Below are 22,459 nucleotides of genomic sequence, written 5' to 3'. Positions count from 1 at the left end.
ATTCCTGCTTCTGCTTACATCCCTCTGGCAAAAATACAGCACAACTGAGGTATAGCCCTGTGTTTGTGTCTGTGCTTGGTGCTTGGTGCTGGGGATTCCTGGCTTTGCCCAGGGATCCCAGGCCACAGTGGTCCACAGCAAAGGTAGCAAGGGGAGGAGTGGGAGAGGAACAATGCCCTGCCTGCCAACAGGATTTGGGTGTGCAGAAATACCTGGGGGGGAGCGAGACAACTGTGATTCAGGGCACGAGGAACTGGGGAAACTATTCATGAACTTCTCCCGTTGAGCAGAATTATGTCTGACTCTTAAGGACATAGATTATGAAAGGACAAAGTCAGATTGTTGGAGTAATTTAATATAATTTCTGTAAATAAGTCACACATGGACAGCGTGATGTTGAAATGCTGCGAGTAGGAGTGGAGCAGGTGAGGATGTGGAGGATCCCAGAAGTATCCCATGAAACTTTACACTAAACGACAAATAACTTGGAAATGTGCCTCATTAGTGCGGGGCTAACTGATTTGTGTCCCACTTGGACTGTATCGCTTGTTTATATTTAAGGTACTCTGCAGTCCCTCTATTTCATCAGCAATTCAAAACACTACAGTCAGGAAAAGGAGATGGATTTTCTTCCTTGTGTGGAGAACAGGTTGGGGCTGCAGCCCTGTCAGAGACCCAGAACCTCGTCAGACCCCCTGGAGCCCTTCCAGAACAGTGGAGTCTTGTCAGAGCCTCTGAAGCCCTGTCAAACCCACTGGAGATCCCTCAGAGCCCCGTCGGGCCAGCGGCCCGGCCCGGCCCGGCGCGGTGTCCCTACTCCCGGGCGGTGTCCAGGACGTCCGCCGCCACTCCGCCGCCGACTCCGCCTCCGGCCCCGCCTTCCCCCGCCCGCCATTGGTTGCGCGGCCTCCGCAGCGCTCGGGGGTCGGCCGCGGGGCGGGGCGGGGCGGGCGCAGGCGCGGTGCTGTTATTGTTCCGCGGGGCCAGCGCCTGGCTGCGGTTGTCGCTGCTGCCATCGCCATGCCGGTGAGACCCGGGGGAAGGTGGGCCGTGGCTCACGGGGCCGTCTAGTCACTGCGCATCTCGGCCCGCCGCGCTCGGTTTTCGCAGGCCGCGTCGCCTCCGTTCCACGGCGCAGGAGCCGCGGTGCGGGCGGCGCCTGTCAGGCCGAGCGGGGCGGGGGGTGATGAGGGGCTCCGGGCGGGGCGAGGCCCCGCAGAGGCGGCGGCGCCTTGGCAGTGGGGGGTAGAAGTTCGGCCTCCCCTGAGGGTCTCCTCCCATATCCCGGGTGGCTCGTGGAGATACCCGAATTCCGCACCTGATTTTGGCTGGCGCCTCGTGTGCGGTCCCTCCCCCGCCCACGTGGGGCTGAGCCGCTCTCTGCGTTCTGCAGGGCGGCAGAAGCCGCTGCTGAGGCCTGAGAGAAATCGGGGTAGGTAGCAGCCGGAGGGAGAAGCGCTTGGAAACAGGGTTTGTTTCGGCTTGACATCCAGTATAGCTGCTCTAGGAGTAGATAAACGCTCAGCTGCCGCACTCCCAGCCAAGGGGAGTGTCTCAGGCTTAACTAGATTCATCAGCTGTGCTTCAAGATTTGTTTTGGTAACTACGTGAAAGAAAATGAATGTGAGGTTTTCTAAAGGATTAAACTTTAGCATGTACAACGTTGAGGGTTGTAACTGAAATGAATTCCCTTCAGCCAGCACTCCCTAGTATCTGAGGTTTGAGAATGTGTACTCAGTGTTACTGAAAAAGAATGTCATGGCTGCACCAAATTCCGGCAAACTTGTTGCAGATTGCAAGTGTGAAATTGTTTCTTGAAAAAATTCTTAGATGGTGTTGAATGTGAAATGCTCAAGGTTTACTCATTTGGTTTCCACATTGGCAAACAGAAGAAGGCATTGCCTGAATAAGTGTGTTATTCTCTCAGCTTTAATTATAAACCAGTCCTGGCTTTAAGTCCCCAAGTTCATGATTCTTTGGAGATGTAGTTGCTCAAGCTCATTCAACAGTGTTTGTGCTTAAACAGACAGTGGTTTTATAGTGAGAGTGAGTAGGACTAGACTGGATATTAGGAAGAAAATTTTCCCTGTGAGGGTGGTAAGGCCCTGGCATAGATTGCCCGGAGCAGCTGTGGCTGTCACATCCCTGGAAGTGTTTAAGGCCAGGCTGGACAGGGCTTGGAGCAACCTGCTCCAGTGGAAGGTGTTTCTACCCATGGCAGGGGGTGGAACTGGGTTTCTTCCACCCCAAACCTTTCTGTGATTCTATGTTAACACTGGTGTTACAGCCTGTGTATTTTTTTTTTTCTTTTTAATAATTATAGATTAACAAGCCTGAGAAGCTGGACAAGCCGGAAAGCTGTGACAATGTCAAGGTGGTTGTTCGCTGCCGGCCTCTCAATGACCGGGAGAAAGCTACAGGCTACAAAATGGCAGTGAATGTGGATGAGATAAGAGGAACTATAACTGTTCATAAAACAGACTCATCCAATGAGCCTCCTAAGACATTTACATTTGACACAGTGTTTGGACCAGAGAGTAAACAGCTGGATGTCTATAATTTAACAGCAAGACCTATTATAGATTCTGTCCTAGAGGGGTACAATGGTAAGTCCCTTGTTGTAAGGGAAGGATCCCATCTGGTCTCCTATTCTTTGCTTTGTTGAAGTTCCTGCCGACCTTGTGTAAGAGAGTTTCACTTTCTGAGGGCTGTAGTCCTGAATTGTTTCTATTGTGGCCTCTAACTTAAAAAAGCCTGAAGGTACTTGCTGTTCTGAGTGCTCAGGGGTTGTATCCACTACTGTCATTAACAGTGGGAGATGGGTGATGAAGGAGACTCTGCTGAGATCAGTTAGCTGCATGTTTTTATCCTTTTTCTTCACTTTGCAAAAGATATGCACTTATCTCATTATCAGAATTCTCAGCGGCTTCTCACTGTACAACTTCAGTGCCCAGGAGCTGCCATGGCTGGGCAGTCACTAGGTGTATATATACCAGAAGTCTGCATAGAGCTGCTGTGTTTTTTCCTCTGAACTTTGCTATTTTCAACTGGGATGACTGCTTAAACACATCTGCCCTTCCCCACATAGAGTCTATTGCTTCCTGCAGCTGAGATGAGCATGGCCATGATTTTTGTGTGTGTGTCTGTTATGCATGGAAATATAATATATAAAGGAAAGCAGATTACTTCTTTCCATAACAGTATGCTACAAACAACAACAGTTTACAAAGTTTTCCAAGGTTTATAAAATGACTAATAATCTCTTGTGCTAACAGACACTGGTTTCAGCTGATAAAAGTTCATGGTTTGAAAATGAATGGTTTAAGGTTGTGCCTGGGGCGGTTTAGATTGGACATTTGGAAGCATTTCTTTACTGAGACACTGGAACAGGCTTTCTAGAGAGGTGATTGATGCCCCAAGTCAGAGTTTAAGAGTCGTTTGGACAATGCCTTTAACAACATTCTTTAATTTTTGGTCAGCTGTGAGTTGCTTGGTCAGTTGGACTAGATGATTATTGTAGGTCCCTTCTAGCTGAAATATTCTATTCATTTTTTCCGATCTGTAATGTCACTGGCTTGATAACAAAGACTTGGAGTTTTCAGCAGTGCCAGGCTAAATCTAAGAACTGGAATTTTTCTGGAGTTCCAGAGCCTGGGATCTTAGTAACGTTTCTGGATGCGTTTCTGTGCAAGCTGATTCTTTAGTCCAAATTGTAGCTGTATGTGCAGGTTCAGAGCTGGGGTTTTGCTGTGGCTCTGCTGTAGAAGCCTCACACCATTTCTGCTATGGCTTAGAGATCAGGTGTAGTTGGGTTTGCTGTTGATATATAATCATCTGCTGCTAATTGGCTGTGTTATTAATTGGGCTTACCTGTATTGTTCATATGTGGAATTGAAGTGTAATAGCATTCCATACTTTAATCACTCTGCACTTTTAAAACAAGTGGACTTTTTATTAGACATCTTGCAGGCTGGATTAAGCAGCCGCTAAATTGGGTTTGCCGTGTTTGCCCAGCATATCTGTTGCTCCAGCCTTGCACTCCCATAGTTACTGGAGTGGGTGGAAAATTTTAACTCCATAACAATAGAGGTGTTTAGTGATATTAGGCTAAGAAGGGATGAAGTAGAACTGCAGTTAGAGTTTAGAGAAAACTTCTTAAAGTTTGTTCTTTTACCTTATCCTTCAGGTACTATTTTTGCATATGGGCAGACTGGAACAGGCAAAACTTTCACCATGGAAGGGGTCCGAGCAGTTCCTGAGCTCAGAGGCATCATTCCAAATTCCTTTGCCCATATATTTGGTCACATTGCCAAGGCAGAGGGGGATACAAGGTAAATGCCTTCTCTTCACTGCTTCTGTCTTTTTTTTTTTTTTTTTTTTAAAATGTGAGTCCATGTGTAGCAGGAGCCTGACCTTGACAAGGACAATAGAAATGGTAGTTCTTCCAAGATGAAAGGCTCTTTTCACTGTTTTCTTTGCACTCTGTGACTGTGTTTGTGGGACTTCAGCAAATGTTTTGTTAAGTGAACTACCCAACTCTTCACCTGCAGGTTTTTAGTTCGTGTCTCTTACCTGGAAATTTACAATGAGGAAGTGCGGGACCTGCTGGGAAAGGACCAGACACAGAGGTTAGAGGTGAGCCTCCTCATCTGAATGTGGTATTTGTTTTGAATCAGAGCAATATTCTGTTTTAAAGACCAGAGAAGCACTTGCAGGGAAGTGGGAGGTTGGACTCCTCAGCAGTCCTCTTTTCCTTTAAGATGCAGTAGCTATACGTTACTGCTGGCTTCTCTGAATCTCTTCCACTTGGTCAGTTGCACAAACTGGCTGTTCCACCTGAGGCAGTTTTGTACCTGCAATTCTACCCCCAAAGGCCCCTCAGCAGTCCTGGAAATTAGAGACTGGGATTTAAAATCATGTCTTTCCCCCAGAGGAAAACAGTAGCATGTTGTCATGCATGAGTCTTTATTCCTTATCTGCTCTGATTCCAAGTGGAGTATTTTATGTGCAAACCAGAACATGGAGGGGTAAACCACTGTACTGTTACAGTATCACTAGAATTGCTGTCGAGGGTCTCCTAGGGATGCTCAGTCTGAACTGTTTCTCTCCTAGGTGAAAGAGAGACCTGATGTGGGAGTTTATATCAAAGACCTTTCAGCTTATGTCGTAAACAATGCAGATGATATGGACAGAATCATGACTCTGGGCCACAAGAACCGTATGTAGCCTTGCTGTGGGCAGGTTTATAGCTCAGACAGAGCAAAGATCTGGTTACCAGACCACAGTAGGAGATCCTAGTCCTGTTGCTGGGAAGAGTGTTTGGCTGAACAGAACAAAAAGAGTATCTCCTCCCAAACCCCTTTTTTGCAGGGGCAGGTAAAGAAGGCTGTGCCTCCCACATTGGCCAGTGTGGGGGGGATCAGCAAAGGGAGGATGCAATGAGGGCAGTGTTGTTAGAATTGCTTGTGTGTCTCTTGGTCCTTTTTCCACTTCAGTTCTGATCAGGATGAACATTACCCCTGTGCTGTGTGTGGGAGGTAGTTTGTGTTCTGGAAGACTTCTTAGTTAAGCTCAGATTATTTAATGACTTAAAGTTCTGACTCTTGTTGCCCTTGGCATGCATTGCTGTGTTCTTATTTCCCAAACTACAGCTGTTTTCAGGGATCAGCTGTGAACACCTTAAGCTACTGATCTTTTTAGCCTGTATGAAACAGATGAGGACAATTGCTGCTCTTGGGAATCTGTGGTTGGCTTAGAGCAGGCTGCAGGACCTTCTGCTAGTCCAGGTTGGAAGTGTACTGCAACTTCAGTGCCCAAGAATACACTTTGCTGCTGAGTCTGAGCATCCCTCTGCTATCTTCTGGAATACAGGGCTGGGTAAAGAGGTGGGGTTGAGTCTCCTCTGAGATCAGGAGGAGTTAGAGGAAGATGTGACTAATTCTGAAGACATCACTGCTTTTGTCTCTATTAAAAGGTTCTGTTGGTGCCACAAACATGAACGAGCACAGCTCTCGCTCACATGCCATCTTCACTATCACCATTGAGTGCAGTGAGAAGGGAGTCGATGGGAACATGCACGTGCGCATGGGGAAGCTGCACCTCGTTGACCTTGCTGTGAGTAGGACCAGCCAGGTCTTTGGCAAGACATTTGGTTTGTGTTGTTGAGTTTTTTTCCAGAGGGTTGTGACCATGTTGTTCATCACTTGCGGGTTCCTTCCCCCAGTGTTACACTTTGAACCAGTGTAATTGTGCTGGTAAAACATGGCTTAAGCCCAAGATTTATACTGAGGTACCTTTCCTTGGGGAAGATGCAGAAAAAGTGAGACTAAAGGCATTCAACTTAACTTATTTACATGCATTAACTTATTTATGTGATGTGTGTTTAAGATGCTCTATGAAACTCTTTAAAATAATTGCAGTGTTGCTGTTCTCTCTTGTTCTGCTTATAGGAAGGGCTGTAGATGGCAATTGGCAGCTCCAGCTGGGGTGCCTTTTAGTTGCCGACTGACTTCCCATAACATTTTTGTTCATGGGGAGGAAAGTCTCAGCTTTGTCAGCTGCATTGCTTTGAGCAATCCAGAATTTGCTAGCACTGAAGGTTTCTGTTTAAGACCTGTTTGACTTGTCTCTCTAACAATGTCTGAGATACTTAGCGAGGCTCTCTAATAATGGATGAGGTGGTTAGTGGCATGGCTGCTAGCAAGATTTCAGGTGTAGCTGATTCTGTTTGCAGGGAGGAGATGTATTAGAGGATCTGTTTTAACTCCTGCTTCATGTTCCCTTTGCAGGGTTCTGAAAGACAGACAAAAACTGGAGCCACAGGGCAGAGACTGAAGGAAGCCACTAAGATCAACCTCTCTCTCTCCACACTGGGCAATGTTATCTCTGCACTGGTAGATGGCAAGAGCACTCACGTGCCCTACCGTAACTCCAAACTCACACGGCTGCTGCAGGACTCCCTGGGAGGCAATTCCAAAACCATGATGGTAAGCTAAGAGATGCCCTTTCCAGTGCCAGCTATTGGGCTGCATTTTTGCAGGGATAGCATAGTGACTTGAACAGCGTGGCATTTACCTCTCTAATCCTGAGCTGTTTGCAGCTTAGAGAACCTTCAATGTGCATCTCTTTCTATCTTTTCTCTTTGGCTCTGTATAGATGAGGTTCTAAACACAGCACACGTATACATACATGCATGAGATCAAACAGAACCTGTGCTTGAGTAGTCAAGAGTGGCTTCAGTGTAGAAGCAGCTGGAAAGCTTGGGAAAGAGTAGCAGTGCCAGACTGTCAGAGCTGGGGGTGGGTTCCTGCAGTACCTTGTGCTGGGCTCTGATACTGTTCTCCAGTAACTTGGTCTCCACGTGTTGCAGTGTGCAAACATTGGACCAGCAGACTACAACTACGATGAAACCATCAGCACTCTCAGGTATGCAAACAGAGCCAAGAACATAAAGAACAAGGCCAGGATTAATGAGGATCCCAAGGATGCTATGCTCCGCCAGTTCCAAAAAGAAATTGAAGAGCTTAAGAAAAAACTGGAAGAAGGTGAGACTCTTCCTTTCCCCTTGTGTTCCTCTCTGCACAGTTCCATTTGAATTTGATTGTTCTGTTTGAATGGGAACATTCTTTGCTACTTGAATTATCACGCGAGGTTGGCCGCTGGTGCAGGTCGGTGTCCTGGTTTTTTATGCTGAGCTGGGTGCCAGGAGAGGTGTCTAAGGCTGCTCGTGGGGGCCTGGCTTTCCCACTAGGTGGCACTTGGCACTAGGGTGAGTGGTGGCCTCCAGGCTGGCAGTTTCCTTGGGTTTCCCTAGCAAGCATGGGGGCTCTGGACACAGCTGACATGGTACAGGGAATTAAACTGGACTGTTAACAACAGGTCACACTTTTTCTCTGATTGGGGAGGAGGGATGCATTTATCAGGGGGAAGAATGAACCAGATTTGTGGAGCTGGAGCTGGGGTTTCGAACACTGTAGAGCAACAAGAAGCTTCTTTAAGCCATGTAACTTCATAGCCTTGTGTCACTTCTAGTCCATCAACATGGAGTGACCCTGGTAGAGAGATGCTTGCTAAACAGTGACCTTGTCACAGCATCTCTCTCCAGAGATACAGCACAGAGCAGCTGTAGCAGTAATTCCAACATGACTTGCTGTTTGGTGTCTGCCCCATTCAGGAGAAGCAGGAAATGGTCAGTAATGCTTCTTTTTCTTTCATCTGAGGTAGAAGTGTGAGGTGGAAGAGAAGGTATGGTAGAATCCTGCTAGGAAAACTTTGTTGTTTCAGCTGTGCAAAGATGCTTTTTTTTCCATAGAAAACAGCCTCTTGAGCTTTAATACGTACACACTGACATCACAGCATTCAGTTACTTATCTTGATTGTCCTTAAGTTTCCTGAGCCATGGCAAGCTGTCTGCCTGCTTAACAGTTAAGGACTTCTGCAGGTGCTTGTCAGCTGATGTCAGGCACTGCTGTGTTTGCACAAATGCTGCTGTCACAGTAACAAGCTGATAGGAGGCGAAGGAAAGCTTTTGATAAAAGCACACTCTTCTCTTCTAGGGGAAGAGATCTCTGGTTCTGAAACCAGTGATTCTGAAGAGGAGGATGAAGATGGGGAGATTGGAGAGGAGAAGCGGAAGACACGGCGGGGTAAGGCAGTAGAGATTCCTGTCAGTGCCACTAGTCTCCTCTTATCCACGAGCTGGTGTAGGAAGTGTAGCCAGAGCCAGGCAGGGACAAGAGGAGTTGTAGAGCTGCCCTATGCCGCTGCAATTATCATGCCTCTCCTAGAAACGAAGCCCTTTGGTGCCGTCTCTGTGGATGGACAGCTCCAAACCTGTGTAGTACCTGCTTCCACTCGGGTAGCTGTGCTTGTGGTGATATCCTCCTTTGTGGTGGCTCCCTGAGTGCCGCAAGGTGGCTGCATATGGCTTGTGACTGGTGATGTGGAACTTCCCCTGCTGACAGAGGTGGGAGGAAGAAGATGCCAAAGATTGTTTGTAGGCAGATGTGGTTTTTATAGCCATGGGTATGATTGGAGGGGAATTTTGGCTGTGGTTTAGGCAAAGGATTCATCTGTCTTATGGATCTTCAGTAACTGACTCTTCTGGTGTCCTATTTTATACTGATAGAGGGAAAACGTGATGCTTGGGTATCTTTGTGCTAGCTGAAAAGCTTAATGGGAGCTGCACGTAATTTTTTTGGGAGCAGTCTGCAAATCCCATGGTGAAGTTTCCTTGGTCCCACATCAGTGTTCAACTGCTGTGTGTCATCTGAACTCCAGGGGATGTTGCTGAACGTGGAACTGCAGGTCACTGTGTACCATGAGATGCTGTGGCTTCTTGGGAGCTTGCTGTTCTCCTAGAACCCTGCTAGTAATTCCTTATGGATAGTAGAGAAATCAAGCCCAGTGATACATCCCAACTTCCAGCTTCTCTAGTAAACTTATTTTGACATTCAAATTGCCTTCCTGAAGCACCCACATCTGTTGAAAAAAATTCCTGTTAAAGCATTCCTGCTTTTAGGTGTACTGTCTTCATTTTGGTGTCTGTCCAAGTAGTCATAAATGACTTTGCTATGCCTTTGGTGATTGTTGTAACAGCTTCATTTTCACTTTTTGGTTATTTCTAGAAGTGGAAAGCTTGACCACTGTCTCCAAATGTCCTGCCCAAATCTCCTCCCAAGAGGAGGTCACCTTCAAAGTGCTGCTTGGAAGGAGTAGAGGGCGAATAACTGACTTATTCAACTCCCAAACAAACTACTGTAGTTAAGTTCCCTAAGGGAGCTGCTTCACGGGAATACACACTGACTCTCCCTGTGTAAGCTGTTTCTGCCTTTCAGAGTGAGAAGTGCACATTGCCATGTGCGTCAGACTGGAAAGGCTTCCTTGTCACTGAATCCTCTGCTGTGGCAGATATCCACAGCCTTCTCCACTATGATTTGGTGTTCTCTGCTGTTGTTGCTTCAAACGGAGGCTGCCTTGGCATGTTGTTTCAAGCTGTAGTCTGGTTAAGATGGGTTTTAACTGCAATGTATTTCTGAGCATGCAGTCTTGTGCTGGGAAATGGTGGCTTTGCAAACTGAGTCTGGGGGGGATCCTAGCAAATCCTTCCTGATGGGAACTTGTGCTTTTTTGAGCTAGGTTGCTGGCTCTTCTGGGTTTCTTTCCTTTAGAACTAACTTCCCATCTGCATGTTTCTTCCTCTCTGGGTTTTTCTGTGGGACGCATTTCTGTTTTCCAGGCAGTAGCAGCAGCAGTAGTTCAGACTCCACATGCTCTGTCATAGAGAAACCTCTGGATAAGTCCTTCACTAGTGAGTGGGAGCTCTTAAGTCCTTTAAGCTTTGGCCTTTCCATAATCTGCACACTCCATTTTGCAATGTTGCGCTCTTCCCCGCTTTGTCTGTTGGAAAGATAAACCTCAAGCTGTAACTCTGCTAAAGCATGCCTTTCCTTTGCTGCTTCCATGCTTGAAACAGTTAATCGTTGTGTACGTTGTTAACCAGATATATGAGACAATAGGAAACAATGCAGTAGGCTGCTTGAGCAAGATTTAAAGATAATTGAGAAATAATAGGTTAAAAAATCCAGTTTGCAACCTGTGTTAAATGTACCTTCTAAAATACAGGGGGAAAGACTGAGCTAACATTTTAATGGGAATTGCTACAATATGAGTTCGTAAAAAGGATAGCTAGGCGTGTATTCTATGTTATATTGGACTGCCTTCTCAAAATTAGTTTTGGAGAAAACAGCATGGGGTTTATACTTGCAAAGAAAATGTGGCAATGCTTGGTTGATTGGCTTTATTTTTGCAGATACTTTAAAAAATATCCTTGTTGGTTGGGGTTTAAGTGCCCCATGATACTAAGTTCTTGATCTCTGTGGGACTTAGTTCAGAGGAACAGGAGATCCAGATTTTGATCTAGCAGTGAATAAAGTCTGGGCTGCTCCTGGTCAGAGAGGTTGCTGTGCCTGTAGAAACCCTACAATAAATGAGGACTGAGGAAACAAATCACATCTCGGGACTGGGCTTGTGGGGACTTCACTCACTGTTGTTGTTATCCTGGATAGAAGCACTCCACTCTTCTCCCTGTGTGGAGAGACCCTGGAAAGTATTGCTGTATAGTTCACTCACTTTTACACTAGTGACGTTAGTGTAAAGCCTCAGCTCAGACAAGGGTGCTAGCAGGTTTGGAAGGAACACAAACCAGGGGACCTTTGGTGGGTCATATGACTGTAGCCTGGGAATTTGATTGCTTCAATCCTTCTCCTTTAAAGCTTGCTTGCAACCTCAGTGTTTTATTTGGATGAGGACAGTTAATAGCAAACTGCTGATGTGTCAGCAGTCCATCTCCTGCAGGTTTGGAGACAGCTCTGTTGGGGAAGTTGTGCTGGGCTTTTGGCAACTGGGATAAGTGTAGCTTTTTGTGGTTTGGGATATTAACTGTCCTCTAGTGTGACCCTTCTGCATGTGGTGTCTTTCATTATCCCTTTCCTGTCCTGCCTTTTTTGATGCACTTTCTTGAATAACCAAAAATGGCTCTATACCTCTATGGAAGCACCAGTTACTGCAAATTAACTAACTAATCCCCTGTGTAATTAAATGGAGAAATCTTGTGTTGAGACTCTGTGTGCAACTGTATTGTACCTTGCTAAGAATTGGCTTGGAAATCTTGGTTAAAACATGTATTCTGTATGCTAATATTTTACAAGTAAAATAACAGAATTGGCTCTCTTGAGTGTGGGGAGCATTAAGTTTGTTAATTGAAGGAGAAATCCACCCCCTTTAACTGTTTCTTAGGGCATGATCCTTGCGGCAGGCTCCTAATGTTGTGTTTAGATCCAGCATTGCATTGAATGGGCAGAAGAATGCAAGAGTGAGCTGAAGATTATCCTGGATTTGCAAAGCAGTCAGAAGTACAGACACATTCTCTGCTTTAGCATAACGTAATGCATTAGTCTTTGCTCTAATGGAGGGGTTTTTAGTTACGATTATCTCATATTTTCTACCCTAGAAACATAAATACAAAATTTGATGTTTGTTCTGGTGCTGATGGTCTTTGTCCAAAATGATCAAAGCAGTAACATTTTCTCTCCTCTTTTTATGTGTTTGCTGCCTCTCTGCGATTTGCTTTCTACTTCCTCTTAATACAAGATCAAGCAGGTTGGTGTAATTGATTTTCACCTCCTTACAATTGCAAAGCTTGTGACAGGATCTTACAACTTGCTTCACTTCACCTTTTTCTCCTAAACTGAAAATATATAGGGCTATGTCCTAAAAGTAAGAAGCCTTTATCTGGCTTATCTCATATGATGAGCTCTGTATAGCACTTCCAGAAAGCTTCTTACTCAAAGACTAATTAGTGAGAGATTTTTACACCACAAGCCCAGAAAGAAGTGCTCATTATCTGATTCTGAAGTTTAGCAGATGGCAATGAAGATGTTGTTTGCTGTACTGGTGAAGTCCTTCCCTTGCAACAAAACTAATGAAAGCTCTTGTGCACCTGAAGAAATATATATGCAGATGTGAAAGTATGTGCATGTATGTTTACATATGCAGTACACTTTGTTGGAGTGTGTATGTGTATAATGTATATATGTATATAAATAAAATATATGTATATAAATGAAGGTGAATATCTTGAAGACTGGAGGAAGAAAAGCCTTTTATTGAACAGCTTCCTTGAGCATGTTCTGACCATGTGCATTATGTCACTATTGGAAAACTGTCAGGTGGCAGTCAGTGGCTCCTGTTAGTTGCAAGTACAGCTGAATTCTGCAGGGTGAGGTTTTTTCATGTCTGTAGAAAAGCAAAGAGGGAAAATGATGGATTCACTTGTGAATAAGGGATACTTAGGACTTGTGGATTTGAGAAAATGCATTCTCATTCCACATAACCCCCCAGGATCTCTACGTTCACCTGCTTTGGGCACTCCTAAGATTGCAGTGAAAGTTGGCTCAAGACTTGCAGAGTGGCTTTCAAGAGCAGCAGCCTCACACTTCGTTTCAAATTTGGGGTGTTTGAGACCAACCCTTGAGGTTAGTAGGTTCATTGAGTTGCTCTGGCCACTCCCTTTGTAGCCCTCCATGACATGGACCTGGTTCTGTTGTAAAGACAGCTGATTAAGCCAGAGCAAGCCTTGGTACTTTCGAATCTGTGGGTAGTCACTGTTACATAGACCAAATATTATCAAGAAGTTTCTTCAGTAGCCTAGTTTTCATACGGCTGTTCTGAATTTCTCTATTTTTGTAGTAGTATGTTCTTAAAAATATATGTTTGCTCACTTTGGAACAGGTAAGCCTGTAAGGAGGGCAGTGAATGAGGGGGAATGGTGGAGATGCTAATCTGAAATTTGAGTATGTAACTCTTGGTAGCTGAGCTCTTGTAGCTGTAGGTTGAGGCAGTCTTCTGTTTTCCTTCTTCTGGCCTGATCTGCATTGTTAGAATGTCAGAGTTTCCATTTTGGGCTTCTCTTTAAGCAGTGTTCCTTCTCCAGGTGTTCTGCATATGTTCTGTATTTATGTTAAAATGGGATTTGAAGGACTGAGTTTTGTCCGTTTTGAAGCTGATACCTAATGAAATTTTTGTTAAATGCAAGTATTGAGTCTGAACTTGGAAAAAATACTATGATACAGAGGTTGTTTTACTCTGTAGTGAAATAATTTGTTTTCCCTATGTTTTTCAAAGGCAAAAAGAAAGTTTCCCCTGATAAGATGGTAGAGATGCAAGCAAAGATTGAAGAGGAGAGAAAAGCTCTTGAAACTAAGCTTGATATGGAAGAAGAAGAAAGAAATAAAGCCAGAGCTGAGCTGGAGAAGAGAGAAAAAGACTTGCTCAAAGCTCAGTGAGTACCATGCTCTGAGAAGTTTGTATGGTCATGTGGGTTGTTCCTTCCTTAATCATATGAATATCCGGAGATGCATGGTAAGGTGCCTGTCAAACTTTGTAGAAAGTGAACATGAGCCCTTGCTATTTTCAAGGTGAAAGAGGAGCTTATTCTGCTTTGAGAGCTTAGAGTATATGGAAAAGACAAACTTAACCTTTTGCAACTTCTTTTCTTAACTTTACTTAGTTGTGCAAGATAGCCTAGAAACAAATTAATCTCCCAAGACCTGTGAGGGGCAGCAGTACTGTTGTGACAGGCCAGGTTTCCTGCAGTACAGCCACAAGCATGTCATTTTGGGTGTAGGGGTGCTTCATTCTGAAGCTAAAAAGCTGCTGAGGTTGCACTACCCTATGCAAATAGACTGCTCCAGCAGCAGCCAGCATTCCTGGTTTGCACCTCAGCTGCACTGCCTTGATCTTTGTTCACTCCCCTCTTACTTCAGCAGCTGCCTCTGGACATTGCTGTGCTGACAGGGCCCTTTTGGGCAGAGGGTGCCTTGAGTTGCCTGGTGATGTCACTGGGTGCTTGCAGCCCCTCACAGAGGTGACTCGCAGCAGGAGACACTTCTCTGCTGACCTGGTTTTGCTTGAGAGAAAGTGGTGGGAGCTGGAGCTTGGGGAACTTGCTGCTCTCACTTGCACTGCCTCACCCCCACTTAAACCCTCATCAGCAAGACAAGTTTTTCCAGCCCTGTGAGTGGTGTCTGGGCTATAAAACCGAGCTGGACCTGCTGCCTGCTGAGCACGGTGGGATATGAAGTCTCACACCTACCTGTCTGTCTAGGCAAGAGCACCAGTCCCTGTTGGAGAAACTGTCTGCATTAGAGAAAAAGGTGATTGTGGGAGGAGTGGACTTGCTGGCAAAAGCAGAGGAGCAAGAGAAGCTTCTAGAAGAATCAAACATGGAACTGGAAGAACGAAGGAAGAGAGCAGAGCAGCTTCGCAAGGAGCTTGAGGAGAAGGAGGTGGGGTTATCTACTGTGGCTGTCTGCAAACAGCAATGGCGTGACATACCAGGATGTGTTACCCAGGTGTGGCTCTGCTCTGGAAGCACTGCAGAAGCCAACCCCTCCACAGGTCACTCATTGGCTGTGCAACCCCTGCAGGTCTGAGCCAGCCTGGCTCAGCCAAGGCTCTGTGTTCTTAGCAAATGCTTTGTTTGTTCAAGTAGTTTTTCCTCTTGTTCATACTACTGCAGAGAGTTTCTGTGATTGTTAGTGCGTGTGTGTGTCTGTGCTAAATGTTGTCCACAGCAAGAACGCTTGGACATTGAAGAGAAGTACACCAACCTCCAGGAGGAAGCACAGGGGAAAACCAAAAAGCTGAAGAAAGTTTGGACCATGCTTATGGCTGCAAAGTCAGAGGTTAGTGTCTAAAGTCCTCAGCCAGTGATCCTGGGAGGTACTAGAGCTGGGAAGGGTAAGCCATCGGCTTTGCAATGCTAGAAAAATGCCGTATGTTTAGGAATGTCTTCCTGTGCTGTCCATTTGGCTCACATAATTCAAAAATACCTAAGTCTGGAGTTGGAGCTTTAGAACAGCATGTTAAAGAGCTTTTCCCGAGGCTAGGCTGACAAGGGTTATGTGTGAGACCCTGAGATATGTAGAAATTCAAGGAAAAACACTGGTTATTTCTGAAATAAAATGCGAGTTGCTTGCTGGCAGCCCCATGTCCTGCTTCGCTGCAGCTCAAAGGCTTCTCTGCTCTGAGCTGCCTGTTCTTTATGACCGATGCCCTTGTTACCTCATCCTCAGTCACTGGATGAATATGTCCTTTGGCTGGTAGCTGGAGTTCCTGTTTCACAAAAAATGCATTTAGTCGTTGGGATCAGAGATGTTCCTCAAAACTGTGCCAGGGGTATAACTTGTCTCATGCTCATCATCTAGTCTTAGCTGAAGCAGCTTGGATTGGCAGAAGGCCAGTTTTGGGTTTATGAAACTGAGAACTTAATGCTATTTTCAGCAATCTCTGAGTTGGAACGTTTCAGAGGGTTTATTCTTCAGAGATAAATATTCTGGTACTAATAACCAGAGTTTGCTTTTGTTTTCCAAAAACCTCATACAGACATAAGACTGTTCTCTTCAGGCTTTTACCATGTCTTAAGCTAACTCTGATGCCTCTCAAATGCCTGGTCTGTTTTCAGATGGCAGATCTACAACAAGAGCATCAGAGAGAGATTGAAGGGTTGCTGGAGAACATTCGGCAGCTGAGCAGGGAGCTCCGTCTTCAGATTCTCATCATAGACAACTTCATTCCTCAGGACTACCAGGTGAAGGCAAAGCACCTGAGCCTGGGGCAGGGGTTGTGCTGTGCTAATCTCCGTTCTCTTGCAGTTTATTTTTGTAAAGGCTTATAAAAATAAGAAAACCACATTCACCACATAGTTAACTGGTATGTTTGCTGTGTGCCCATGCAGTGGGTCTGTTCAAAATCTTTTACTTTTTTTCCACTAGCTTGAAGTTGTGCTTGCTAATGTCTGAAATTAACACAAAGACTGGATTTTTCGATCTTTGACATTCTCTGTGACTCCCATATTTAGAAAATTCATGATGAGCTTAAATATAATGCACACTATTTAATGGGAAAATTAAGGGAAATTCTTTTTATTGTTATAATTCTCCATATTACAGTGTTTGTTTACTGCTGTCCTGATGGTGTTGGCATAATGGGAACCTCATGCTTTAGGGGGCTCTCCAGTACATACAATTTGGGAGTAGTATTTTCTCTTCTGTAGTCTTCAGAGTATAAATAGGGGTTTTTTTTGCACAGGATATAGCTGTCCTGATAGGAGCAACTTGGAATGGATCAAGACTGTTCTTATGCAGCTTGTCCAGGCCTTAGGATGTATGTTCTGGAAAGTGCAGCTGGAGGGGGTAGATTGTGCAAGTCTAACACTTACTGTCCTGACTTCTTTGTAGGAAATGATTGAGAACTACGTTCACTGGAATGAAGACATAGGAGAATGGCAGCTGGTAAGAACGGCTGCCTGGCTTGTGTACAAGCTAATGTTAGCATGAGTTTCTGAGGGGTTTAATTGAGCCCAGGAAGAAACTGGTGAAGCTGTAGTCAGTTTTACTGTGCACGGTAGACTTTACTAACAGATCTTTCTTTCTGCTTGCAGAAATGTGTTGCATATACAGGAAACAATATGAGGAAACAGACACCTGTTCTGGATAAAAAAGAGAAAGATGTGAGTGACTATCGAATTGATGTATTGAACTGTACAGGCCCAAGTCCTGCATGAGACTACCACTCTATTTAGAGCCAAACTGTCCAATTTCAATTTTCTTTTCTTTTGAAGAAATGAGTCTTTGTAGTGTCATGAAAGCACTGTTGATCAGTGTATAAAATTATTCTGATGATTTTGTCTTATGGTTTTTTCTGGTGTTTTTCTAGCCCTTTGAAGTGGACCTTTCCCATGTTTACTTAGCTTACACTGAAGAAAGCTTGAGGCAATCTCTGATGAAGCTGGAGAGGCCAAGGACTTCAAAAGGCAGATCCAGGCCCAAGACGGGTAGAAGGTGAAGAACTCTGGGGTATCTATATGCAATGAGGGATTTACCCAAGGGAAGGTTTAAGTTTGTGTATGCAAACTTACCACAGGTCTTCAAATATTAGCTTAATGAGAAGCCAAAGGACAAAAATTTTGCATGGTGTAGTTCGGTATTGCTGAACAGGTGTGATAGAGCCAGGCTGAGATCTCTTTAGTGCAGTAAATCTTGTCCAGAAAGACTTATCTGGGGATTTCTCTGATGTTCTTTTGCTGCATTCTCCTCTTCCAGCTCCTTGCTTTATTTTGCTGCATTCCATGGTTCAGTTTGACACAGTACACTCATACCGATGGAGAGGAGAGGGCTGTTGGAGGACATTTCAGCATGTGCTTTCTTATGCTTTTTGTTTGGTTGGTTTTGCTTATGGAGAAGTCATGTCATGTAGTTTTGATTTGAAATGTGGCTGGTCCTTGTCTTTCCTAGACAGCATAATGATGTGTGTGTGGTGTTGTTTTTCCCTTTCTTTTCTGCTCTCCAAACAGAAAACGTTCGGCCAAGCCAGGAGCTGTCATTGACTCCCTGCTGCAGTAGTGTGACCTGGTCAGAATTGCTGTAAAAATCAGTGAGTGTATAAGGTTTGGCCAAAATATGGAATTCAAGAGATGGCACAGTTTGATATGGTTGTAATTTTTTGTTCAAAAAAAAAAGTATTTTTCCTTAGTTGCCTGTATATTGTATGTTATATTAACATAATATTAAACTGGTATATATGATTGATGGTTGTGAAATTCCATGTGTTGAATGTGTTGTGCAGGGAAACTTGTTGGTAATCCTTGTTGAAATGTATAGAAAATAAGGGTTCTAGATGTGTGTGTAAATGCTAGACATGTTAGTTCAAAACAGTTAATGAAATCCTAAAATTAAGGCTGGTAAATCTGACTTATGCCCTGCTTTGCACATAACTGGCAGCTTTCACTGTTGTCCTCTGTTGCACTGATCTGTGTTTGAATGTTGTTGCTGCAAACCTTTAAGAGCATCAGATCTTTTTATTTAATATTCCTCACTGTGGCTGTTAACCTGATCATGTTGTGTGTCAAATACACAGTCCTTTTCCCTTTTTGCTGGCTTGCTGTACAGAGAAAGTAGCTGGTTAGGAAAAGAACCACAAAAGACTGAGGTGTCTGAAAAGGGGGAATATGCTCTATTCAAGTGCAGCAGAAATCAAGGGTGCCTAATAGTCCTTTTATTTTTATCAGTTTGTTTGTGATTTGCTGGCACTGTGGAAAATGAGACCTTGGATATGAAGGCAAGGATGGTTTTTTTTTTTTTTCCTTCTTTTAAGGCTGTGTTACTTTGGCTGCTTTTTGTACTTCAGGGCTGGAATTTGTGTGTGAGCAGCTTTGTAATCTGAACAGCAGAAATGATGTAAGGAGGATGCTGTAACACCAGGACCTGATGTTACAGGGGCTGTAAGCGCTATGGCTCCATTTCCTCATCCCTGACTACAAGCAACTGGGCCACTGCTCTACACTGAGGATGAATTTGACTCTCCTTTAGTAAAACAGAATGAATTGCTCAATTTTCCCAGACCAATATCCCCTGACATAACTGGTGCTGTCTGTGTTCCTGTGTAGACTGTGTGCATCTCTGGCTATGCAGAGGAAAAAAATTCTGGTCTCTGATAATAACCATTTATTTGTGATGGCTGCTCTTTTTATTTTATATTTATGCTGCTAATAGACACGTATCACTTTAATATGTTGCTTTTGTGTCACAGAGAAAATGCACCTCCTTCAGACTGTGTGTGTTTTCTAACACATCACATCAGCTGTGGGTATATAGGCAGTTCCTGTGCCAGCGTGGGGGGATGAGCTGTGACCTCCTTGTCATCTTAATGTCACCTGGAGGATTGAAAACTGTGATTACTGACAGGAGAAACTGAGTTCTTCAGTGTGGCAGAAAACAAGTCAGCTCCTCACGTGTCCTGAGTCCTTGCTAGTAGCCACATCTGCTTTTACCAGAATATTTCTGTGAAGTACTTAGAGAAGTTAAATGCCCTTTCTTCCTGTCATGATGGTTATATGGAGGTACCTTGGGGTCTGTGACAGGATTTGTAATAGTTAAAACGGGTCTTGTAAGGACATATTTTGCTCTGAAGGATATATTCAGTGCTATTCTAAACAAGTTGTAAGTTTTTTCCTGGTGTTTTTAAAGTTTTTTTTCAGGCTCATGGAAGAACATGCTTCCCTCTCTATCGGGAGTGTCACCTAAATTCATACAACACACAGATACAAACACTGGCTTTTGTTTTTTCTAGCCTAGCATGTAGAGGCAAAAGCTCAGAAACTTTCTTGATTGAAGCTGTAGTTGGTTTTGCTTGTGGAGAGCTGACCTTATTTAGAATATGCTTTAACAGAGTTGGATTATCTCTTATTACATACCTCTCCTCAAAAAATCCAGACTGAAAATGGCTTAAATGCTACTTAAAGTCTTTCAGTTCTGAGTCCAAGCAGATAGATGCACAGCTGTGGCCTGTACCTAGTTCTCAGAACCAGGGATAACTCCTGTTTCCTTTTTGTGTTACATCTTGTGATAACGTTTATTGAATTAGATGTTTTTAAGGGAGTTAAACCAGAACTGTGCTTTCAAAAAGATGAATAAAAATCCTTTTACCTGACAGGTATCAGTTGCTTCAAGATACCACTGTGAACCATGGTACTCCATTTAAAAAATTTAAATGTTTAAAATACTTAAAACTTAAAGGCATATGCTTTGCAATTAATATAACAGTCCTGCTGCTGAAAACGTTAGTACTCTGCATGTTTAAGTGAGCCTTGGAGCAGGGAAAACTATAACTAATTGCTTGCACACCTTTAATTGGCAGACTTAATTGGCAGATTGGAGAAAGTGGTTATCTCCTGTTACAGAGGCTTGGAGGACGAATTATCTGCTCTATAAGAGGAGTTTATATAAAGTGGAACACTCTCATGGTCATGTGCCCTATCAATTTGGCTCACCTGTTAACTGGTGTGTTTTGTTGAAGTTCTGGGAAGTTTCTTGTAAAACCAGGGAGTCTGGCTTGTAGATTTACCACATGGGCCCTCTCTAAACCCCTGCCAATCTGTGAATGTCTAATGGGCCCATAATGTGTTTTAATAAGGAAAGGATTTTATTTATACGGACTTTTAAGAGCTTAATACAGCCTTTCTCGTTGCAGGTCAGTATGTGCTCTAGTATTTATCAAAACTCACATAACATACACTGTGTGTGCTCATCTTTGCATCTTACTACCAGAAGATTCTCCTCATTCCAGAACATTGATCTTAACAGTGAGATTTTTGCTTTATGTTGTTTAATGTTGTGTAAATGAATTATTTCATATTTAACTTACTCCTAATCCTTTAAGAGGAGGGGAAATGGTCCTCAGTGCCTTTCACTGACTACACTGTCTGCACATGTCCAGCTTTCACCTTTCTCTACAGTTCTGCTTAGCCAGGCCTGTATAGAGGGAAGAACTTCTAGTCTGTTTGTATAATTTGCCTTCCAATTAATTGGTTTTTTTAACTGTTTATTTCTGACTATTCCTTGTTTTATTAAAAGTTAATTCACTTTACTGTATATATCAGTATTGTGTCCCTGGAGCATGTTCAGACCATGAAATAAAATTCTTGATTCCTAATTCCACCCTGTATGCGTGTGTCTTGGGGTGATTTTATGATGATACTTAATTCCCTAATCATCTGCTTTATGCCCAGAAATGTCTGCTGTATCTTTAAGATGAACCAGGGGGCGGGGCCGGGGCCGGAGCCCGGGAACTCCGGGCGCGGGCTCTCTTCAATCTCTGTCCCTCTGGCGTGGTCGGCGGCTACGCGGATTGTTACTTCGTTGCCTTTGCTGGTTTAATTTTCGCCAATTTAGGCAAGAAGCTTCTGGGGGTTTGGGGTTTTTTTCCTTCCCCCGGCCTGGAGGCTTTTCACCGGCAAATCCTTTCGGCGGCTTTCTGTTTTAGTTTTTATTTTTCCTGGAACTGTCTCGGTTCGTTTTTTTCTTCGGCCCAAGGAGCCTGCGGGGGGCAGCCGCGGCCGGTCTGAACCCCGGAAAGACCAAGTCAGCGAGAGAAGGGACATTCAACTCCACCAGCTTCACCTGCTGCGAAGAGAAGACCCACTCCAGAAATCCAACAGATTCCCAGCTGCTGCGTGGACTCTTTCTCCTCCCTTCCCTTAGACGAAGAATGGCAGCCGCCATCTTTGCCTCACAGCCACGGGGCGAGATGGTGCGGTGTTAAGGTTCAATTTCTTTTGTTCCTGTGCTGTGCGGGTATCTTGCTTTGTTAAATAAACAGTTTTACTTTTTTTTCACTTTCATCCCCTGGTATCCATTTCTCTCAGTGGCAGAAGAAAAGGGAGTTAGTGAAGTCCTCTCTCTCTCTAGAGAAAACCACTCATTTCAGTGGTTTTTTTTTTCCTAGAATTTGTCTCCAAACCAAGACAGCGTATTTTCCAAATAATACTATACATAGTACATCATTTTAATTCAGTTGTGTCGGGAGCTGGGTGAGGAAGGGTGAGTGAGATGCCGCTGTAGCTCTGAGCTGCACAGCACGCTGGAGAAGTTACTGCAGGTACTGTGGGGTGTGTGGGGACCTTGTTGCCAAGTTCCAGGGCAGTGGGCAGCAAAACCTCGTGAAAGAGGTGGACAGGGTTGAACAAGAGGCTTCTTTGCAAGACTACAGAGAGAACCAGTGGGATGAGGCTGCAGATCCAAAGATGTGCCCGAGGAGCCGCTTGAGCCCCTGTTTAAGCTCATCCTCTGCTGGGGTGGTCCTGGGCTGAGCCAGGGCACTCCAAGAGCAGCTTCTGGGCCCCTGCACGGTCAGTGCTGCCCGTGCTCTGCCTCTTCTGGTGTGTGCATTGCAGAGGGGGTGCAGCTGATGAGGAGAAGTCTTCGCACGCTGTCCTGGCTTTGTCTCCTGTGTTACACAAACCAGTCACACCCTGTACTGGTCCAGGTGCTGTGAATTTACCTGCAGTAGTTGGACATGTTCAGGACTGTTTCCTTTGCTGCGTGAGCTGTGTTGTTTGGCA

The 22,459-nt window shown here is 44.5% G+C and overlaps 1 protein-coding gene across 4 annotated transcripts; it reads left to right on the top strand.

Annotated features, from left to right (window-relative positions):
* The first annotated feature begins 957 nt into the window (after positions 1–957).
* KIF3A (kinesin family member 3A) lies at positions 958–21,739 on the top strand. Of its 4 annotated transcripts, XM_069028547.1 has the most exons (19): positions 958–1,026; positions 2,324–2,606; positions 4,187–4,331; positions 4,551–4,635; positions 5,113–5,218; positions 5,975–6,114; positions 6,789–6,986; positions 7,370–7,544; positions 8,556–8,645; positions 10,238–10,309; positions 12,151–12,159; positions 13,684–13,840; positions 14,666–14,846; positions 15,135–15,245; positions 16,025–16,150; positions 16,800–16,853; positions 17,003–17,071; positions 17,278–17,402; positions 17,915–21,739. In XM_069028547.1, exons 1-19 carry the CDS (start codon positions 1,021–1,023, stop codon positions 17,961–17,963), a joined length of 2,181 nt encoding a protein of 726 aa, XP_068884648.1. In that variant the 5' UTR covers positions 958–1,020; the 3' UTR covers positions 17,964–21,739. The 4 variants fall into 4 exon arrangements, with proteins under 4 accessions (XP_068884648.1, XP_068884646.1, XP_068884645.1 ...); XM_069028545.1 differs by lacking the exons at positions 10,238–10,309; positions 12,151–12,159 and having other exon boundaries at positions 17,915–17,994; positions 18,748–21,739; XM_069028544.1 differs by lacking the exons at positions 10,238–10,309; positions 12,151–12,159.
* The last annotated feature ends 720 nt before the right edge of the window (positions 21,740–22,459 follow it).

This window comes from Aphelocoma coerulescens, chromosome 13, assembly GCF_041296385.1.
Source record: "Aphelocoma coerulescens isolate FSJ_1873_10779 chromosome 13, UR_Acoe_1.0, whole genome shotgun sequence".
NCBI lineage: Eukaryota > Metazoa > Chordata > Aves > Passeriformes > Corvidae > Aphelocoma > Aphelocoma coerulescens.
This window is presented reverse-complemented; position numbering and strand designations above follow the sequence as displayed.